General features: G+C 48.5%; 1 protein-coding gene across 1 annotated transcript; it reads right to left on the minus strand.

Annotated features, from left to right (window-relative positions):
• Nucleotides 1–1,151: 1,151 nt before the first annotated feature.
• Nucleotides 1,152–17,737, minus strand: GINS2 (GINS complex subunit 2). Its single transcript, XM_089693994.1, has 5 exons — nt 17,620–17,737; nt 13,806–13,920; nt 12,173–12,272; nt 4,315–4,441; nt 1,152–1,803 (listed from the first exon to the last, which is right to left on the minus strand). Exons 1-5 carry the CDS (start codon nt 17,707–17,709, stop codon nt 1,678–1,680), a joined length of 558 nt encoding a protein of 185 aa, XP_089550120.1. The 5' UTR covers nt 17,710–17,737; the 3' UTR covers nt 1,152–1,677.
• Between the last annotated feature and the right edge of the window lie 1,649 nt (nt 17,738–19,386).

Here is a 19,386-nt window from a genome sequence, read left to right on the forward strand (position 1 = left end):
TGACCTCTTTGTGCAGCAACAGTATTGATGAATGGTTACAGAGATCCGCTAAGTCCATTCAGTTTTACCCTTGTGTGCCCACCCTGATGAAGGAAGAGTGGTTTATGACCACACAGATCTACAAAAGAACCAAAATTAGACTCTTCTTGTGGAGTAACAATATAGCAGTTACTGAGGGAGTGCATTCAGGTTTTATCCTTTAATGAGCCCTAATGAAGGGAAAGGGGGCAGTTACTGGACTAACAGTATAGCAGTTACTGGCTTTTTTTTAAATAACCCACTGAGCTTCAGAGACTAGACTGCGCTGCCTTCATCAGGGCTCACCAAAGGATTAAACTTGACTGGGCGCCTCGTGCAGCAACAGTACTGCTGAGTGGTAAACAAATTCCACTAAGTCCATTCAAGCTTTATCGTTTGGTGTCCCTCTTGTTAAAGGACAGTGGTTTGGGCGAGCGGACAAGAACCTCTGATCTACACTACAGCCAAAATTAGACTCTCCCCATGGAGTAACAGTATAGCAGTTACTGAGCAGTAATAAGAGTTCCACTGAGTGCATTCAAGCTTTCCCTGTTGGTGAGCCCTGATGAAGGGGGAATGGGCTGGCCAAAGTCCAACACCCCCAGCCACCCCCCCCAAAAAAAAAGAAACACTTTGGTTGTCTTTTTAGATCACAAAAAAAAAAACACAATACGTTTCCAGCCCAGACCATTCTCTATTCATCAAGGCTCCCCAAAGGATTAAACTTGACTCCTCATGAAGCCACAGTACTGCTGAGCACCAGTCAAGTTTTAACCTTTGGTCTCCACCATGTTGAACGGAGCACCGATCACAGGGAAAAATTGATTTTGGCCCCAATGCTGGAGTAATGGTATAGCAGTTCCTGAGCGGTAATAAGGTTCCACTGAGCGAATCCAAGTTTTCTCCTTTGGTAAGCCCTGATGAAGGGGAAACGGTCTGGCCCCCGAAACATGTTGGCTGTCTTTTTATATGACCAATTAACAAGCTTTCATCCTTTTTGGTTTAGAAGCTCCTTTCAATGTGTTCTGTAGTCCAGCAGGTGAGAAATCGAATCACCTTTACTGCAGCATATTACTACCCAGCAGGTGCCTTTTAATGTTCCAGTCTTTCACAGAAGAGGCAGGAAAAGGAACTGTAAGTAGATCGTTTATTAAACTTTTGTGAAAAAGACAAGGGAGTTTCATTTTCCTTTGGAATTTCAGCACTGAGGACATCACTTGCCGATATCTCTCAGACTCCAGTACACAGGACAGCTCTGGGTACAGATATAAATCCGGGTCCTGAGGCTCTTCTCGGAATAAACGTGTGTCGCGGGCACCGAAATAATTGAGTTCTGCCGACTTCACCAGTGCCTTAAAGGCTTAATAATGCAGCATTGTCCTCCTGCCTGTATCCAGATCTATTTAAAAAAGAACAAAAAAAAAAAAAAAAAAGACTGAACTCCTAAACTGGCCTGCGGAGCTAATAATTTACTGTGATTGTTCTCACCTAGAGCTGCGACAGCAATAAAAATACAGAATTGTTCAGCACAACGGTGGCAAGGCGGCAGCAAAGAACGACTTTTTGTGCTTGCAGTCTGTTTGGCACAGATGAACAGCTAATTAAAGATGCACACCCCCCCCCCCTCATCTATTTAATTGGGTCGACACGGTGGGCGAGTCAGTAGTCCTGAGATTGTCCATCCTCTGGGGTCTGCAGGCTGGTCCGTAGTTTGTACATGTGGTTTAGAGACTCGGTGAAAAAAGTCGAGATGGTGTTAATCTCCATCAGCGTCAAATTGTCCAGCTGGCAAAGGAGAAGAGAGAGAGAGAAGCGTCACAGCCGGAAGCACACAAGCAGGTGGATCAGAGGAGGCCAAGCTGGCTGGGAAATTGCTGAGCCAAGTTGGACGCGGGGACAGAGGACAACAGTTGTAGCTGCAAAACCAGAATAAAAAGAACAGCTTCCGCTCTGCAAATGTGCGCAAAGACGCACTGGCTCTCAGCGTGGACATATTTCCCCACACATGGCATTTTCCAGTCCTCTGCTTCTCACAATGGCTCACAATGTTGTATATGGCAGCATTGTACTACCAGCTTTAAAGCTGAACTCTATGCAGGTAGCTAAACGCACATAGAAGATACATACCTTGGAGCAGTTTTTAGATGCCAAAAAATGTTATCCAGCGCCCCCACCTGCAGCTACTACAGTTGTCAATGCATTGCTATTGCCTTTGTCTTCTGTATGTATTTCCACATCTTGTGTTTAAAGTGGTGATAAATGCTCAAGGTTTTTTACCTACATAAAATTCTATGCATGAAGGTAAAAAAAAACCTTCTGTGTTCAGCAGCACCCCCGAGCCCCCCTAATACTTACGTGAGCACCATCCTGATCCAGTGATGTGCACGAGAGTCTCAGCCAATGAGGAGGAAGAGTCCCTAGAGAGCCGAGACAGCAGTTGGGGAAATTGGCTCCTACCAATCACAGCCAGTGAGTTAAAGCGGAGTTCCAATTGAATGTAAAAAAAAAAAAAAAACTGTAGCCGCTGACTTTTAAAATACAGACACTTACCTGTCCCTCGGTCCAGTGGTGATCTCACCACGGCTGGTTTCACTGGTCACCTTTTCTCCCCGGCACCAGCATCTTCAGTGTGGGCACCCGGCTGTGACAGCTTGCGGCTGGAGGACAACTTCCGCTTCCTTAGGTGATCGCACCAGAATTGAGAGCGGGTACTTGTCAAATCCAGGTACCCGCTCCCCAAAGGTGCCAATGCTTAACAGGGAGCAAGCAGGGGACAAAGACTTAAAAAGCGGAACTTCCCCTTTTGGGTGGTGCTCCACTTGAATGTGGAGAGAGGGGGGGCAGGGGCCCAGCCACAGCTCTGTGTGTGAATGGACACGTAGAGCATTGTCTCAGAAGCAAGCCCTGCTTGGGTGCCCCCAGAGCAAACCGCTTGCTATGGGGGCAGTAGGCAGGAGGGAGGGGCCAGGAGTGCCAGCAGGGGACCGGAGAAGAGGAAGAGCACGGCTGCTCTGTACAAAACCAATACACAGAGCAGGTAAGTATAACATAAAAATATGCAGCGCTGCATATTTTTATTTTTTATTATTTACATTGTGAGGGTTTGGGTTTGTACCTTTATGCTAGCTGCTCATTATTCCTCTCCAAGCGCTCGTCATTTTTTACTGTTTTGACCAGGTAAGTATAACATGTTTGTTTGTTTTTGCCTATAATATTACTATAACACTTTTGCTGCCATAACTGTTCACAGGATTTAAAAAAAAGACTAAACAAAAGATTAGGTAAACCCCCCAAAACATTATATATTTTCTGAAAGCAAATAGCGCAACAGTTTATAAAAAACAAAATTTCAAGAAAAAAATAATGCACTAAAGCTTATTTTAGGGCACATAAATCGCAATATTACCTCGTTTTTGGAAAAATATAAAAAAAAATGAGATTGCGACGATTAACTAGATATCCAACATGTAAAGCCTTAAAATTGCATACACCTGTGAAATGGCGACAAACATGGGTACCCTATATTTACGTTTTTAAAAAAACCCCTGGAGGTCATCATTTTAGAGCTAACCCAGAATGATGGGCCTAACATTACTGATCTAACTCTGTCATGCGCAGTGATATGCAACACATGTAGCGCAATAGTTTTTGTGCATAGGTGACCTGGACTTGTGCGTTTACATTCATATCTGCGTGTATATGGGGTGCGGGCCCCAAAAACATTTAGGAGGTATGTGGAGTCGACAGAACGACCCCACAATTGGCTAGTCAGATTTACTTGGCTATGTCCAGCGATGGCAGTAAGAGTTGAACCTCTGGCACCCCAGCCATGGGACTGTAGGATGAATGTATAGTTTATTGCAGTTATATGATGTACAGTGGCGTCTATGTGCCTGGGATGGCCAATGTGGTCATTTGTACATATATGTATTGCTTATACTATGGAAGATTTTGCACCTCCATTTAAAAGCTATTTAGGTGCGCTCAGCTTTAATATTTTTTACTTTAAAGTGTGTTGTGGGACCCTTCAGCAAGTCCCTATATTTATTGAGAGTTAAGGCAAGGAAAACTGATTTTTTAACAGTACCCTAGGCAACAGTATGCATTTAACCCTTGCAGTGCAGCAGATGCCCCACCAAAAAGGGTAGTTTTTAAATTTTTCTTCAGCTTTAAGATAAGATTCAGTCCAGTTAGGTGGAATAACAACTGAAAAATTTACAGATCACATATCCAGAATCCTCATAACTGCCTTGAAAATGATACTGCTGGGTATAAGATGGTTAAACACGTTGGTACCTTAGCGTGAGCTTCTTGTTCCCGCACAAAGCTGTCTACAGACAGCCGGAGTTTGGCGATCCGCGTGTCCCAGGTGTCCTTAACAAGCGTCCTGATTTCATCAGCTTTTGGGATGTTGTCTGAGGCGCTGCAAAAAAAAAAAAAAAAATAAAATCTTTGGGGTATTATCAGACAGTATATTTGTATTAATTATTGGGATGTTCACCTAAGAGTAAAATTAGTTAAGTCTGTCAATTTTTTACCTGCCCCATTTCACATGTTTAGAGGCATTTTGTGTTCAAGTCAGCAGGTGACAACTCTCACTGATATCTGTGTTATCAGACAGAACAATCACCACCCCCACTGAACTGCTGCAAGAAGTCCATCGCATATAATTTGTAGGTGGAGCCAACGAAAGATTTTTTTAATACATTACATCTCTGTCCATAGATTTCTACTGAGCTACTAAAGAACAAAATAAATACAGTTAGGTCCATATATATTTGGACACGGGCACGATTTTAGTTTTTTTTCAGGTATTTACCAAAACATATTCAAGCTAGAGTTCTAGAATGGATATGGACTGAAAGTGCACTCAGGTTTAATTTTAGGGTATGTACATCCAAATTGGCGGAAGGGTTTAGGAATTACAGCTGTTAAGAGTAGCCACCCTCCCTTTTTCAAGGGACCAAAAGTAATTGGACAAATTAATCAAAAGCGGTTTCATGGCCAGGTATGGGCTACTCCTTCGTTATTTCATCAATTAAGCAGGTAAAAGGTCTGGAGTTGATTCTAAGTGTGGTATCTGCATTTGGAATCTATTGCTGTGAACCTACATCATGTGTTCAAAGGAGCTGCCCATGCAATGGAAACAGGCCATTGTAAGGCTTCAAAAACTAAACAAATCCATCAGAGAGATAGCAGCAACATCATGAGCGGCCAAATCAACAGTTTGGTACATTCTGAGGAAAGAAGAACGCACTGGTGAGCTCAGCAACATAAAAAGACATGGACGTCCGCAGAAGACAACAATGGTGGATGATCGCAGGATCCTCTACATCAGCGGTTCTCAACCTGGGGGTCGAACGACACTTTCCCAGGGGTCGCCTAAGACCATCGGAAAACACATATTTCCGATGGCCTTAGGAACCGAGACACCGCTCCTTGATCCGTCTGCAGGTGTGGGCGGGATGACATCCCTGTCATCTGGACACACCCCCGGGATCAATCCTTCCTCGTCGGTGATTGGCCGCCGGAACTGTAGCTCAAGAGAGGCACACAGGCGGGCAATCACCGGCGAGGAGGTGGAGCTTGGAAAGGAGGAGCCGAGCGGCACCGCGAAGCACGAGCGAGTGAAGAGGAGGAAAGCGGCCGGAGAAGGAAGCCATCTGACCGGTAAGTGTTTGTATAATGGGAGAGGGAGGGAGCGAGCGAGCCCAGGCTGGAGCAGGGGTCAGCAAGGTAAGTATCATTGGTGTCAGTGGGAGGAATAGTGCCCAATCATTGGTGTCACTATTACCAACGATGGGGCACTATTCCTCCCCCCACTGACACCAACGATGGGGCACTATTCCTCCCACTGACACCAACGATGGGGCACTATTCCTCCCACTGACGCCAACGATGGGGCACTATACCTCCCTCTGATGCCAACGATGGGGCACTATTCCTCCCACTGACGCCAACGTTGGGGCACTATTCCTCCCACTGACGCCAACGATGGGGGCACTATTCCTCCCCCCACTGACGCCAACGATGGGGCACTATTCCTCCCCCCACTGACGCCAACGATGGGGCACTATTCCTCCCCCCACTGACACCAACGATGGGGCACTATTCCTCCCCCCACTGACACCAACGATGGGGCACTATTCCTCCCCCCACTGACACCAACGATGGGGCACTATTCCTCCCCCCACTGACACCAACGATGGGGCACTATTCCTCCCCCCACTGACACCAACGATGGGGCACTATTCCTCCCACTGACGCCAACGTTGGGGCACTATTCCTCCCACTGACGCCAACGATGGGGGCACTATTCCTCCCCCCACTGACGCCAACGATGGGGCACTATTCCTCCCCCCACTGACGCCAACGATGGGGCACTATTCCTCCCCCCACTGACACCAACGATGGGGCACTATTCCTCCCCCCACTGACACCAACGATGGGGCACTATTCCTCCCCCCACTGACACCAACGATGGGGCACTATTCCTCCCCCCACTGACACCAACGATGGGGCACTATTCCTCCCCCCACTGACACCAACGATGGGGCACTATTCCTCCCCCCACTGACACCAACGATGGGGCACTATTCCTCCCCCCACTGACACCAACGATGGGGCACTATTCCTCCCCCCACTGACACCAACGATGGGGCACTATTCCTCCCCCCACTGACACCAACGATGGGGCACTATTCCTCCCCCCACTGACACCAACGATGGGGCACTATTCCTCCCCCCACTGACACCAACGATGGGGCACTATTCCTCCCCCCACTGACACCAACGATGGGGCACTATTCCTCCCCCCACTGACACCAACGATGGGGCACTATTCCTCCCCCCACTGACACCAACGATGGGGCACTATTCCTCCCCCCACTGACACCAACGATGGGGCACTATTCCTCCCCCCACTGACACCAACGATGGGGCACTATTCCTCCCCCCACTGACACCAACGATGGGGCACTATTCCTCCCCCCACTGACACCAACGATGGGGCACTATTCCTCCCCCCACTGACACCAACGATGGGGCACTATTCCTCCCCCCACTGACACCAACGATGGGGCACTATTCCTCCCCCCACTGACACCAACGATGGGGCACTATTCCTCCCCCCACTGACACCAACGATGGGGCACTATTCCTCCCCCCACTGACACCAACGATGGGGCACTATTCCTCCCCCCACTGACACCAACGATGGGGCACTATTCCTCCCCCCACTGACACCAACGATGGGGCACTATTCCTCCCCCCACTGACACCAACGATGGGGCACTATTCCTCCCCCCACTGACACCAACGATGGGGCACTATTCCTCCCCCCACTGACACCAACGATGGGGCACTATTCCTCCCCCCACTGACACCAACGATGGGGCACTATTCCTCCCCCCACTGACACCAACGATGGGGCACTATTCCTCCCCCCACTGACACCAACGATGGGGCACTATTCCTCCCCCCACTGACACCAACGATGGGGCACTATTCCTCCCCCCACTGACACCAACGATGGGGCACTATTCCTCCCCCACTGACACCAACGATGGGGCACTATTCCTCCCCCCACTGACACCAACGATGGGGCACTATTCCTCCCCCCACTGACACCAACGATGGGGCACTATTCCTCCCCCCACTGACACCAACGATGGGGCACTATTCCTCCCCCCACTGACACCAACGATGGGGCACTATTCCTCCCCCCACTGACACCAACGATGGGGCACTATTCCTCCCCCCACTGACACCAACGATGGGGCACTATTCCTCCCCCCACTGACACCAACGATGGGGCACTATTCCTCCCCCCACTGACACCAACGATGGGGCACTATTCCTCCCCCCACTGACACCAACGATGGGGCACTATTCCTCCCCCCACTGACACCAACGATGGGGCACTATTCCTCCCCCCACTGACACCAACGATGGGGCACTATTCCTCCCCCCACTGACACCAACGATGGGGCACTATTCCTCCCCCCACTGACACCAACGATGGGGCACTATTCCTCCCCCCACTGACACCAACGATGGGGCACTATTCCTCCCCCCACTGACACCAACGATGGGGCACTATTCCTCCCCCCACTGACACCAACGATGGGGCACTATTCCTCCCCCCACTGACACCAACGATGGGGCACTATTCCTCCCCCCACTGACACCAACGATGGGGCACTATTCCTCCCCCCACTGACACCAACGATGGGGCACTATTTCCTCCCACTGACGCCAACGATGGGGCACTATTCCTCCCACTGACGCCAACGATGGGGCACTATTCCTCCCACTGACACCAACGATGGGGCACTATTCCTCCCACTGACACCAACGATGGGGCACTATTCCTCCCACTGACACCAATGATGGGGCACTATTCCTACCACTGGCACCAATGATGGGGCACTATTCCTACCACTGACACCAATGATGGGGGCACTATTCCTCCCACTGATACCAATGATGGGGGCACTATTCCTACCACTGACACCAATGATAGGGCACTATTCCTCCCACTGATACCAATGATGGGGCACTATTCCTCCCACTGACACCAATGATGGGGCACTATTCCTCCCACTGATATCAATGATGGGACACTATTCCTCCCACTGACACCAATGACGTGGCACTATTCCTCCCACTGATACCAATGACGGGGCACTATTCCTCCCACTGACACCAATGATGAGGCACTATTCCTCCCACTGCAGAATTACAGTTATGAAGTAGCAACGAAAATAATTTTATGGTTGGGGGTCACCACAACATGAGGAACTGTATTAAGGGGTCGCGGCATTAGAAAGGTTGAGAACCACTGCTCTACATGGTAAAGAAAACCCATCCACAACATCCAGACATGTGAAGGACACTCTCCAGGAGCTGAGCGTATCATTGTCAGTCTACAATCAAGAGAAGACTTCACGAGAGCAAATACAGAGGGTTCACCACAGGGTGCAAACCATTCATAAGCCTGAAGAATAGAAAAGCCAGATTACACTTTGCCAAAAAACATCTAAAAAAGCCAGACCAGTTCTGGAAAAGCATTCTTTGGATGGATGAAACTAAAATTAATCTGTACCAGAATTACAGGAAATGTGGAGAGGCTTGGAACAGCTCATGATCCAAAGCACACAACGTCAGCTGTAAAACATGGTGGAGGCAGCGTGATGGCATGGGCATGCATGGCTTCCAGTGGCACTGGGTCATTGGTGTTTATTGATGATGTGACAGAAGCAGCCGGAAGAATTCTGCAGTGTTTACAGATATACATTCAGCCACATGCAGCAAAGTTGATTGGACGGCGCTTCACAGTACAGATGGACAATGATTCAAAACACACTGCAAAAGCAACCCAGGAGCTTTTGAAGGAAAAGAAGTGGAATATTCTGCAATGGCCGAGTCAATCACCTGATCTCAACCCAATTCAGCATGCATTTCACTTACTGAAGGCAAAACTAAAGGCAGAAAGACCCACAAACAAAGACCAACTGAAGACAGCTGCAGTTAGAGCCTGGTAAAGCATCAGAAAGGAGGAAACTCAGCCTTTGGTAATGTCCATGGCTTCCAGACTTCAGGCAGTCATTGCCAGTAAAGGATTCTGGACAAAATATTAAAAATGAACATTTTATTTATGATTATATTCATTTGTCCAATTACATTTGAGCCCCTGAAAATGGAGGGACTATGTATAAAAATGGTTGCAGCTCCTAAACTTTGTACTTGATATTCATGTTCAACCCCTTGAATTAAAGCTGAAAGTCTGCACTTTAAATTCATTCGGATTGTTTTGTTTTAATTTATTCTGGTGACATACAGAGCCAAAAAGTATGAGAATTGTGCCCCTGTCCAAATATATATATATATATATATATTTTTTTTTTTATTATATTTATATGGACAACACCCACCCAACATGCTAATTAAATTCCTAAATAAAACCTTTTCAGTCTATTAAACCTTTTATTCTTACCATAATGTACCTCTGTGATTCTCTATGAAATGCAGGAAGACCAAAAGGTGGTGGGAGGGGCTGGCAAGGTGCTGTACACAACTTCCTGAAAGCCCACAGCCCTGATACAAGCAGTGGGATGGCTCTTAAAGGGAGTTATGCAAATATGAAAATGCTGCATTGGGCTGGTATCAGTCTGGAGAAGCTCGGACTTTTGGCTAAGATCAAGTGTAGTATCTGTTCTTATCAGTGTCCAGTGGGGGCGCTCCACCGTCATTCTAGCTTTGCGGGGATGACTGGTTGTATAGTACCCCTGCTGGAATGATGGGGGTCCTGACAGCTAGTACCGGCTGGGACAGAAACCGAGGCGCCCACAGGCTGTTGGGGCCCGGGAGTAATTCCCTCGGGAAGACCGGAGGGGCCCAGTTCCTCCTGATTTGAGCGAATCTACCTTGTCTGGCCAGGGGCCGGGAAGGCAGAAAGTCTGCAAACCAGTGCCCCGAGTGGTCACCTCAGGAGTGCTCTTAGTAACACCTGGGTGTGGGACCCCAACGTGTGAAAAGGCACATGGTCACTGTGCTCAAACACTTTTTCTGCACAGCGCCCTCAGGACCGGGCCTTCTGGCTAAGTTCAGGGCAATTTTTGCTACAGGCCTCAGGGCCTGGTCTGTGCACAATTGGCACGACCACTTTTTATTTAATTTATTATTTCTCCCACATTTGTCACTTTACTCTTATGTGTGTGTTTTATTTCCTCACAGGATGGAGGGTGTGGGTCCTCGGGCCTACCCTGAAGTCTAGGGGGAGGATGTGTGGCCTTTTGGTTCCTTCCTCCCCTGTCCCTAGGGGGTTTTCTCTTCGGGAGAACCCCCTGGCTAAGTACTGAGTGGTTGGCTGCAAGGAACGGTGGTCCGCCAGGCCTTTTGGCTAGGTGGACTAAATGGGAACCTTGTCCCTGTCAAGAGCTTTGTGCCCCGGGGGATCAGGGTAGAGGTCCATCCCCTTCAGGGGAAGGACAAAGCACACCCCTAAGTGCACTTTTTTGTGAACACTTACGGGTTTTTTCGTTTTTCGCACGTTCGCAGACTTAAAAAAAACAAAAAACAAGTCTGGAGAAGTGGGCATTCTTGGACCGGCTGTATTTGCATAAAGACTGCTCCACATGTGCCTTGATGGATGGATGTCAGTCTGGAGGAGTGGGTGTTCCCAGGCCAACTGTATCTACCAAGCCTCCATGACTGGAAACTGAAATCCAAAAAAGGAAAGGGGTCTGCCAGGGACAGTCAGGCTGCTTTTGGTTCTACTTTAAATAAAACAGCGTTAGTTTGTATTACATACTTTAAGATATTACTGGGTCTCTGTGTTTCTCGTGCAGTGTAGGCAGATTATGGTTTGTAGGAGGGGTTAAACCTCTCAAGAGCCCTCAGCCCTGATACAAGCAATGGGAGGAGTTAAATGAATATAAAAAATGCCTTCATGTGTAGGTGTCAGTGGAACGGGTGTTCCTTGGCAGGCTGTATTTGCTAGGTAATTACCAAATTTGATGCTGAGCCTCCAGGACTGAAAAAACTGATGCACAATGAATGAAAAGGGCAGGCCAGGGACAGTCAGGCTGAGGAGGAAAGAGCTGGATAATACTGGAAGTCTTCCAGCCAGGAAATGAGGTGGGCTCTGACTTGTTGCAGCTTCTAATGCACATTGTGAGAAGCTCACAGTGTGCAGTGAAATCAGAGTAAGCCATTTCAGTCCAGGAGAGGAGCCGGTACAACTGTGCAGGACTGGAGGGGAGGAGCCGGTACAACTGTGCAGGACTGGAGGGGAGGAGCCGGTACAACTGTGCAGGACTGGAGGAAATGGTTTAGGCAGAACAAAAGTGGGGGGCTGGACCACTTAAGAGCTTTGGGCAGACAGGCTCTGCAGGGGGTATGCAATGGGGAAGTGGTGTTTTATTAAAACCAGAACGGAGCTTTACAATGTGCTGGGGTGATAAAAAGCATGGGAGATTTTTTTCTTTTAAAAGTTCAGAAAGATGAACAAACCCTTTAACTCAATGCAAGACTGCTGTTTAACTCCCCTCCCCCCCCCCCCCTCCCAACCATGAGTCTGCTTTACTATCCCTCTGAGATAACTGTAATTACACATAAAATGTCCCCTTCAGTGCTCTCTATAGTGACTTACTGGTTCAGCAGTAGTTTAGTGAGCTCCATGTAATGTGGGTTTGGCATGGGGGTGAAGGTCTCCTCCCGACGTTCCGTGTCCCTGATGTGCTCCAGCTTTTCTAAAAAATGGAGACAGTTAAAAATGAATGAATGGCTGATGGATGCTGTGGAAACCCTCACCCCCCCCCCCCCCTCATTGTCATGCCACCGACTATTTACTGATTTTTCACCTACATTGTTTCAATTCATTTCCTTCGAGCCCTGATGAAGGGAGTGGAATAGAGCCACAGAAACTTGTTGGTTTTGCAAAAAATTTATTTTTGGAAAAAACTGGTATCGGGACTTGGATATCACAGGGTGGCCCTTCAATTTCAGTCTCATTTATTTACAAAATGATGCACAAAGTAAAGACAAGCTAACTAGAGAAATGAAATATAAAGTATGAAAATAGATTGCTGTCCACTTCAATTGGAGATCTAGCTGTAGCAAACTTGCTCAGAGTTGGACGCGGAGTTCCCCTTTTTCTTTTCTTTTAGTGGAGTATTCCTCAGCCTTCATTCCCTACCCCCTCCCTTCCTGAGAGGCAAACGTTATCTCCTGACAGATGGGGGGGGGTCAACCACAGGTTAGGCATCCCTAGTTGGTGCCAGCAGTCTGGGAAAGTGTAACCTTTCTCACCCATCATAAAACTGACCAGCAGTAATTGAACATTCCTCAGGTCAACTGTATGTTTCATATCATGGAGTATGAAGCTGTTAGTTTAATTCAGAGTTCCCCACTGACTCCTCCCAAAACAGCATAGTCAGAGCAACCCCGCTTTCATAGGGATTTTTAAAAGAGAGACAGGCTAGCAAGCCTGCAAGTTGAAGTTTTACACACATCTCCTCAGCTGAACATCGTAACAAAAGGAGATCAAAGAATCATCCTGCTCTGCAACTTGGATCTGCAAACCAAGGCATATTGGCAAGTAACTTAACCCTGTAACTTTCTTCCTATTATCTCTTTGCTGTATCTAAATATACATATATATATATATATATATATATATACATATATATATATATACATATATATATATAGTTACATTTTCTTTGTAAATATTGTATTGCACCTGTTTGACTCTTTTAGTAATAAATCTTTCTTTCTGAAAGTGTTAAACTGTTTCTAAGCGCTTACTTGCAATTCACGAATTCCTGCCTTTGAAGAGACGCTACTGTGTTTGTTTAATCCTCTGCCCAATCGGCCTGCGGTGACCGTATTGGACAGGCGACTTTTCAATCATTATAGTGTATATTTGATAACGGGAGTTTCCCAGTCTCCGAAAAAAGTGGTGGTGGCAGTAGAGGGTTAGTTGCATAATTAACCCGACCCAGTAACAAGCGCATTTAGGCTGCAGGCACCGATTGTAGCCCATTAGCTGGACAATCACTGGGTGCAGCTGGGTGGGGCCTTGTTATGCGCGTCACACCGCGGTTTTAGATCGGCCGGTCTGGGTGAGAGGGTCTGGGGTCTGACGCCGCGGGCGTGACGTATTACTGTTAGTCGCGGTCATGCGATTGTCGCATGTTGGTGGCGGCGACTGGGCGATCGTGACACTAGCTACTTGGCTGCAGCAATTCTCTACCAGTAAAAGGACAGAATATATCACTTACCCACATCCATCCACTCTGGGGGCACGATGCGACATTTTTGCCTCTGCTTCAGATTGATGGCCATCCAAAGTGGGACCTGGACAGGCAGACCGGGATTGAATGGACCTAAATCACCCTGGGAAGAGAAAACCGTCGGCATTAATGGAAATGCAAAGTTTTCCGACTGCCATAACTGTTCAATAAGGCCTGCAACTTACACCTGTATGAGGGTCGTTTTTACCTGCCCAGGTGCTCCGTTCATCTCTTCCCAATCATATCAATGCCGACAGACCGGCTGCACAGACACAGCTGCTGCTCCCAATCTGACAGCCATGTGAATGCGCGGCCCTAAATGCAAGCTGTGTGCATCGAGGACTGTGCACTTGCACGGCTGTTAAATTGGGAACAGCAGCTGTGTCTGCACAGCTGATGTGTCCCAGTTGACATGCATGGGACTACCTGCACAAGGATGCACGGAACATCTGTGTATCCACCACACAGGTAAACACGGCCCTTACACGGGTGTATGTTGTAGTACATCCATGTGAATGACTTGTGGTCAGGGCCAATAATGCAAAGTTGAGCCCCGTTTTCACCTCCCCGTGTGGTCTCCCATTTCCATATAATTTATCCTGGTTACTGTTGACTTCCATGGCACCAACATATTCCGTAGCGTTGTACAACATGCAGACATACAGGTCTATGTCATCTCTCATTATATTATTGCTCCTGCTCGCTGTTGCTTTCTATAGTGCCAACCCTGTCTGTAGCGCAGTACAAAGTGAGAAGCTACAGAGGAGATAATTGCCGGCCTATCTGCTCTCTCTCATTAGAATATCACGGCTTCTGGTTATTATTGACCTCTATAGCGCCTGCATAATCCATGGCGTTGTAAATACAGGGGGGATAGAACAGGAACAGACAATTCATTGTTATGGGCACCTGCATAGTCCACAGCGCTGTACAAAGTGAGGAACTACAGGTCTCCCATTAGAATTTTGGTTATTATTGGCTTCCATAGCACCAACACATTTGGTGGTGTTGTACAACATACAGACCTATGTGGGCTCCCATTATATCATTGCTCCTGCCCACTCTTGCCTTGTGTAGCGCCCACACTCTCTGTAGCGAAGTAAAAAGGGCAAACCTACAGAGGAGACAGTTGTCTATCTGGGATGTCAGAATATTATTGCCTCTGGCTATTATTCACCTCCTACGTAGTCCATGGTGCTGTACAAAGTGAGACCTGTACGTCTGATCGGGGTTGTTATTAATCTCTATAGCACCTGCACAGTCCATAGCGCTGTACAAAGTGAGGCGCTACAGAGGAGAGGACTGTCCATCTATCTGGGCCCTCACTAGACTACTACTGCTGGTTATGACTGAGCACTGTAGCACCTGCACAGGCCATGGCGGTGTACAAAGTGACAACACACAACCATCGTATTATAATGGGAGCCATGGGCAGTCATAATACTGCTGATTAGGGATGCCCCCTATAGCACCTGCACAGTCCATAGCGCCGTACAAAGTGAGGAACTACAGGTCTCCCATTAGAATATCATCGCTCCTGGTCAACACTGGCTTCCATGGCCAAGGTCATATCGTTCTATGTGGTCTCCCACTGCATCACTGCTCCTGTTCACTGACACCTTCTATAGCACCAACACTGTCCATGGCGCAGTACAAAGTGCAAGACCTGTACGTCTGTTTGGGCTCCCAGTATGTTATTATTGATCGGAGTTGTTAATCTCTATAGCACCAACACTGTCCACAGCGCTGTACAAAGTAAGGCGCTACAGAGGAGATGATTGTCCATGTATCTAGGCTACTACTGCGTCTGGTTATGACTGAGCACTGTAGCACCTGCACAGGCCATATCGCTGTACAAAGTAAGGAATTACAGGTCTCCTATTATAATATCGCTCCTGGTCAACACTGGCTTCCATGGCACCAACATATGCTGTAGGATTGTACAACAGGTCATATAGTTCTATGTGGTCTCCCTTTGTATCACTGCTCCTGCTGATACCTTCTATAGCACCAACACTGTCCATGGCGCAGTACAAAGTGAGGATCTGCAGAGGAGACAGTTGTCTATCTGGGATCTCAGAATATCATTGCCTCTGGCTATTATTAAGCTTCATAGCACCTGTGTAGTCCATGGTGCTGTACAAAGTGAGCCCTGTACGTCTGTTTGGGCTCCCGATATATTATTATTGATGGGGGTTGTTAATCTCTATAGCACCTGCACAGTCCATAGCGCTGTACAAACTGAGGTGCTACAGAGGAGATGACTCTCCATCTATCTGGGCCCTCAGACTACTACTGCGTCTGGTTATAACTGACCACTGTAGCACCTGCACAGGCCATGGCGGTGTACAAAGTGACAACACACAACCATCGTATAATAATGGGAGCCATGGGCAGTCATAATACTGCTGATGATTAGGGATGCCCCCTATAGCACCTGCACAGTCCATAGCGCCGTACAAAGTGAAGAACTACAGGTCTCCCATTAGAATATCATCGCTCCTGGTCAACACTGGTTTCCATGGAACCAACATATGTTGTAGGGTTGTACAACAGGAGGTCATATAGTTCTATGTGAGCTCCCATTATATCACTGCCCCTGCTGACACCTTCTATAGCACCAACACTGTCCACAGCGCAGTACAAAGGAGAAGCTAAAGAGGAGACAGTTGTCTATCTGGGATCTCAGAATCTCATTGCCTCTGGCTATTATTGACCTCCATAGCACCTACGTAGTCCATGGCGGTGTACAAAGTGAGACCTGTACGTCTGATCGGGGTTATTAATCTCTATGGCGCCTGCACAGTCCATGGCGCTGTACAAAGTGAGACCTATACATCTCATAGGGGTTAATCTCTATAGCACCTGCGTAGTCCATGGCGGTGTACAAAGTGAGACCTGTACGTCTGATCGGGGTTATTACTCTCTATAGCACCTGCGTAGTCCATAGCGCCGTACAAAGTGAGGAACTACAGGTCTCCCATTAGAATATCATCGCTCCTGGTCAACTCTGGTTTCCATGGAACCAACATATGTTGTAGGGTTGTACAACAGGAGGTCATATAGTTCTATGTGGGCTCCCATTATATCACTGCCCCTGCTGACACCTTCTATAGCACCAACACTGTCCACAGCGCAGTACAAAGGAGAAGCTACAGAGGAGACAGTTGTCTATCTGGGATCTCAGAATATCATTGCCTCTGGCTATTATTGACCTCCATAGCACCTACGTAGTCCATGGCGATGTACAAAGTGAGACCTGTACGTCTGATCGGGGTTATTAATCTCTATGGCGCCTGCACAGTCCATGGCGCTGTACAAAGTGAGACCTATACATCTGATCGGGGTTACTCTCTATAGCGCCTGCACAGTCCATGGCGCTGTACAAAGTGAGACCTGTACGTCTGATCAGGGTTGTTATTACTCTCTATAGCGCCTGCACAGTCCATGGCGCTGTACAAAGTGAGGCAATGACTGTCCATCGTCCCGTCAGACTACTACTGCTGGTTATGACTGAGCACTGTAGCACCTGCACAGGCCATGGCGGTGTATAAAGTGACAACACACAACCATCGTATTATAATGGGAGCCATGGGCAGTCATGTTACTGCTGATGATTAGGGATGCCCCCTATAGCACCTGCACAGTCCATAGCGCCGTACACAGTGAGAACACACAGGTCTGTGCAGGCTGCCATTATAATTGCCTCCTATAGCACCGGCACTGTCCGTAGCGCAATACAAAGCGCAGATCTCGTGACCCGCCCAGGCGGTAAGGCTCTCCCACACCCTGCACGGCTCACCCCGATGAGATAGACCTTGTCCAGGCTGAAGTTGGGGATGACCGACACCATCTCCTTCTCCGCCAGGAACTCTACCTCGCAGGCGTCCATCTCCACAGCTTTTCCCGCGCTCACTCTCTCCAGCCAATCACAGCCAAGTGCGTTCCAGGGAGAGACAGGCTTGGAGAGGCGTGGAACGCAAAAACCCGGAAATCGGGGCGACTGGCCGGGCTGGGTCACGTGATGGCGAAGGATACAATGTTGCGGAGTGGTGTTGCATCGTGTTCTGTGGGGGAATGTAGAGGAGCAGCAAGACAACACCCAGCTATGATGGGCCCCCATTACATTGCAACCAGGGCGGACTGACAACTCATGGGGCCCCCGGGGCAATAGCGGATCATGGGGCCCCTGTGTCCTCGCCCACACTCAAATCACACCTAAAAAGCCTATGAAAGGTACCAGGGACATCTCATGGGGCCCCCTACTGACCTCGGGCAGTGCCAGAGTTCCCCAATGGTCAGTCCGCCCCTGACTGCAACTTCACTTTATTGCTGCACTTTGGATAATGTAAATGTTTAGCCCAAATTTTATGGATTTTTAGTACTTTTTTTCTGACCTGGGGTGACAATGCTCACCAAACTGTATATATCAAGGAGCAGCGTTGTCACCCTGGGACAAAGTTTATTAGGACCAACCCCTCTCTCCTCATCTTCATAACATTGGGGAGGCGGAGGTGTTCTGTAGTCCTAAGGAATAACCGGGGGCAATGACTGATGACAGCACAGGAAGTGAGCAGCTCACAAGGCGTCTGGCAGGATCAACAGGTATATTTCTGACAATTACTGAGCAGAGAGTGAAAAAGAGGAGGGTAAGAGAAAGGGGGGGGGGAGTAAGAGGAGGGTAAGAGAAAGGGGGGGGGATTAAGAGGAGGGTAAGAGAAAGGGGGGGGGAGTAAGAGGAGGGTAAGAGAAAGGGGGGGGGGAGTAAGAGGAGGGTAAGAGAAAGGGGGGGGGGGGAGTAAGAGGAGGGTAAGAGAAAGGGGGGGTGGAGTAAGAGGAGGGTAAGAGAAAGGGGGGGGGAGTAAGAGGAGGGTAAGAAAGTGATGGGGGTTAAGAAAGAGAGGAGGGGGTAATAAAAACGGGGGGGATTAGGGGGAGGGTGAAAAAGAGGCGGGGAGGAGAGGGGGGGATTAGGGGGAGGGTGAAAGAGGAATGGAGGTAATAAAGGGGGGGATTAGGGGGAGGGTGAAAGAGAGGAATGGAGGTAAGAAAAAGAGGGGGGGGGGTTAGGGGGAGGTTGAAAGAGGTGGGGAGGAGAAGGGGGGTAAGAAAAAGAGGGGGGATTAGGGGGAGGGGGAAAAAGAGGCGGGGAAGAGAGGGGGGGATTAGGGGGAGTGTGAAAAAGAGGCAGGGAGGAGAGGGGGGGATTAGGGGGAGGGTGAAAGAGAGGGGGAGTGAGAGGAGGGTAAGAAAGAGAGTGGGAGGGTGATGGAGAGGGGGAGTAAGAAGGAGTGGGGGGTTAGAGTGAGGGGGAGGGTGAAAAAGAGGCGGGGAGGAGGGGTAAGAAAGAGAGGCCGGGTGCCCACACTGAAGATGCAGGGCTGGGAGCACAGGGCGGTCAGTGAAACTGGCTGTGGGGTGACACCGCGGATCATGGGACAGGTAAGTGTCCGTTTTCTAAAAGTCAGCAGCTACAGTTTTTGTAGCTGCTGACTTGTATTTTTTTTATTTTCGCAGGAACTCCACTTTAAATCCCACCTCCGACCTTCCTTTCAGTCTGGCACAGTTG

The sequence above is a fragment of the Staurois parvus genome, unplaced genomic scaffold, assembly GCF_062004578.1.
Source record: "Staurois parvus isolate SC_StPar_1 unplaced genomic scaffold, SC_StPar_1.0 ptg000646l, whole genome shotgun sequence".
NCBI classification, from domain to species: domain Eukaryota; kingdom Metazoa; phylum Chordata; class Amphibia; order Anura; family Ranidae; genus Staurois; species Staurois parvus.

What these genes read in the sequence shown, in the direction of transcription:
- GINS2 (XM_089693994.1), bottom strand. Translation starts at nt 17,709, where the DNA reads ATGGACGCCTGCGAGGTAGAGTTCCTGGCGGAGAAGGAGATGGTGTCG. An exon ending in CCCAGAGTGGATGGATGTGG is followed by an intron (nt 12,273 to 13,805) that starts GTAAGTGATATA and finishes TCCATTTTTTAG; the next exon opens with AAAAGCTGGAGCACATCAGG. An exon ending in AACAAGAAGCTCACGCTAAG is followed by an intron (nt 1,804 to 4,314) that starts GTACCAACGTGT and finishes CTCCTTTGCCAG; the next exon opens with CTGGACAATTTGACGCTGAT.